The 2,722-nt window shown below is 43.4% G+C and overlaps 1 protein-coding gene across 1 annotated transcript in view; it reads right to left on the minus strand.

The window, feature by feature from the left end:
• Positions 1-201: 201 nt before the first annotated feature.
• Positions 202-2,722, minus strand: part of Nek11 (NIMA related kinase 11) — a 216,581-nt gene continuing 214,060 nt past the window's right edge. The window contains exon 16 of the mRNA XM_026789947.1: positions 202-959. Coding sequence (XP_026645748.1) covers positions 704-959 — 256 coding nt within the window. The 3' untranslated portion in view covers positions 202-703. The remainder of the gene's footprint in view (positions 960-2,722) is intronic.

Genomic DNA, 2,722 nt, shown 5'->3' on the forward strand with positions numbered 1-2,722 from the left:
AGCACCGGCTGCTCTTCCATAGGTCCTGAGTTCAATTCCCTACAACCTCATCATGGCTCACAACCATCTACATTGGGATCTGATGCCCTCTTCTGGCCTGCAGGCATACATGCAGATAGAGCACTCACATAAAAAATACAGGTAAATAGAAAAAAGATAAAATAGGTGATTTGTCTTATAATGATGAGATCTGTATTTATCATGAATAAAAGGCTTTATTGCTCCATGAGTGAGTTTTGGGAATAAATCACAGAAGGGAATCACTTTGGGGATTTTTCTATCCAAGCCCATTATTTACATACTACATGCACATTGGTCATAGAAAGGAAAAAAAGTGTTGATCAAAATAATCACTGAAGATGAGCAGGCCAATGTCCAGGCCGGTGTCTTGTGTCCATCACAAGCACGTTGGCCATACTTCCTGGAGATTATGGTGGTGGTGCACTGAGCATGTCCTGGATGGACACAGCACAGAGCATCTGTGTTGTCAGAGTTTCCACCCCACTAGAAACCCTGAGTGAAGATTGCAGGCATGAAGGAAAGCCTTCCAGGACCCCAGACGTCATCTATGACCTTGACCTAGGGCTCCCAGCACCAGCAGACAGATAACCAAACTTCTGACCAGGGTCGAAGGTAAAGATGGCGGCTCCAGTTGCGCACTGGTTTCCCACAATGTAGTTCAGAGTGTAAACCCCATCAATTTTCACAGAAATTTATGTGCTTCTTTGGTGGCAGCTTCCCAGTGGCGGCTCTGGAGAGTGGGCTCTCTTCCTTCTGTGGTCAGCAGCTGGTCCTCAAAGTAGAGGAGTTGGTCGACTTCAAAGCAGTCGCTGGCTCGAGGAACCACTGTCTCCAGGTGCTCCCGGATCTCTGCTTCACAGGCCTTTTGATGCCTTGCTCTCCGGAGGTAACTGTAGACCTCCTCAAACACTTCCGTTCCTAGCTTCTGCATGGCTGATCTGCCAAGAGAGGTAGGAAAGATTACACAGCACTCATAGAGACTGTCTGCAAGAAAATATACTTTATAGAAACGACGCTGTAATCCTGGCATTCAGGAGGGAGGAGAGCAGAGGCTAAAATACAGCATCTCACCCCCAGCATCCAACAGTGGGCAACAGCAATGCTTGAGTGTGGGTTGATCATGTTCCAAATTCTCTTTCGGAGACCTTGAATGCAGCAGAAAGCACGTGAGGTATACTCTTGCCTTCATCCATGTGTTTATACACAGTGTGGATGTGTTGGTGTTTCATCATGGTAATAACCCACCCAAGGCTACTTATGATGAAAACGGAGATTATATAGCACATATGCTGGAGATCTAAAGTCCAAACAGCATAGCATAGCTGCTCTGTGTTGATGCTTCTCCTTGGTTTGAACAATAATGGTAAAAGTATACGATTATACATGCATCTATGTAGCCATAGGGTTTTGACACTATTTAAAATATATCTTTTATCTTCTCTAGATATATTGAGCTTTTTGGGGGGGGGAACGGGGGAACATTCACAAAGAGGCAGTAAGTGGTAAAAACATGAAATTTTATATTATAATGAAATCTAAGTTAAAAAAAAGTATCACACAGGCTATTCTTCAGGCACAGTATAGGAGCCTTCCACATGCATGTCGGCATATGTACAGTGTATGAAGCCCTTCACACACATATCAGCAAAAGACTCATACCCAGCTTTTTATATGCCCTGAAAGTGGTTTATGTACTGTAAGGCATCCCTGTACATCAGGTGTAGAGTCACAGACAAAGAACATTACACATTTAGCGCTGCCATCTTGACTCATCTGGGGATGACAAGCATCAGGAATCATTAGGAACGAATAAGGTGTCCTCTGTTGGTGGTATCACACGCAGCCGTCTATGAACAAGGATGGGCTAAAGACAGAAGAGCTCTGCACAAACAGGTGTGCAGTTCAGTAGTATGAAGCTCCCCCATGGGACATTTGACCTTAGGGTCTTTCCCCCCAATATTGCATCCTTTCTGTTCTGTCAAGTCAACTCTTGAATGCAGTTGCTGGCTTGGTACCCTATTGAAGCTAATATTCCTCATAGGGTCATCTTATTTGTGACTGCAATTCCGTCCACTACTCTAACCACCGTCACAGCAGACAGAGTAGACCAACTAGAGTAAGATCCAGCCAGGTACTGCTAGAGACACTCCAAAAACAAATCTGAAAAAATAAAAAAGGACTAAAGGAAAACACCAGGAGGATCATAACCAATTGAAATCTGAGGTGGTCATATTAATACAAGCCAGATTTTGAGTTTTAAAAAATAGTTGCTGGATTGCTCAGCAGTTGCTTAACAATCATGAAGACCAGAATTTGGATTTCAGTATCCAAGTAACAACAAGGTGGCTGCCCCAGCCCCAGGTTAGAGACCCTGTAACTTGGTGGTTTCCAGTCTGTCTGGCCAAGAAAATGAGTCCCAAGTTTAGGGAGAGATCGTGCTTCAAGGGGATAGTTGAGAAACCATAGAGGAGGGCATCTGGCCTTCATGAGCATGCAGGTGTGAATATTTGTACATATATGTGCACACACCATCACACATAAATAAATAAAAAGTCCTTTAAAAAACTCATTATTAGGGATAAGGACTTACTAAACAATGATAACACTTCAAACCTCAAGGAAAAATAAAAATCCCCAACAGGCATGCCACTGCGAACTAGAAGTATATGAAGCATTATAAACCACTTACTGGATATGTCTT

Source organism: Microtus ochrogaster, unplaced genomic scaffold (assembly GCF_000317375.1).
Source record: "Microtus ochrogaster isolate Prairie Vole_2 unplaced genomic scaffold, MicOch1.0 UNK33, whole genome shotgun sequence".
Classification (NCBI taxonomy): domain Eukaryota; kingdom Metazoa; phylum Chordata; class Mammalia; order Rodentia; family Cricetidae; genus Microtus; species Microtus ochrogaster.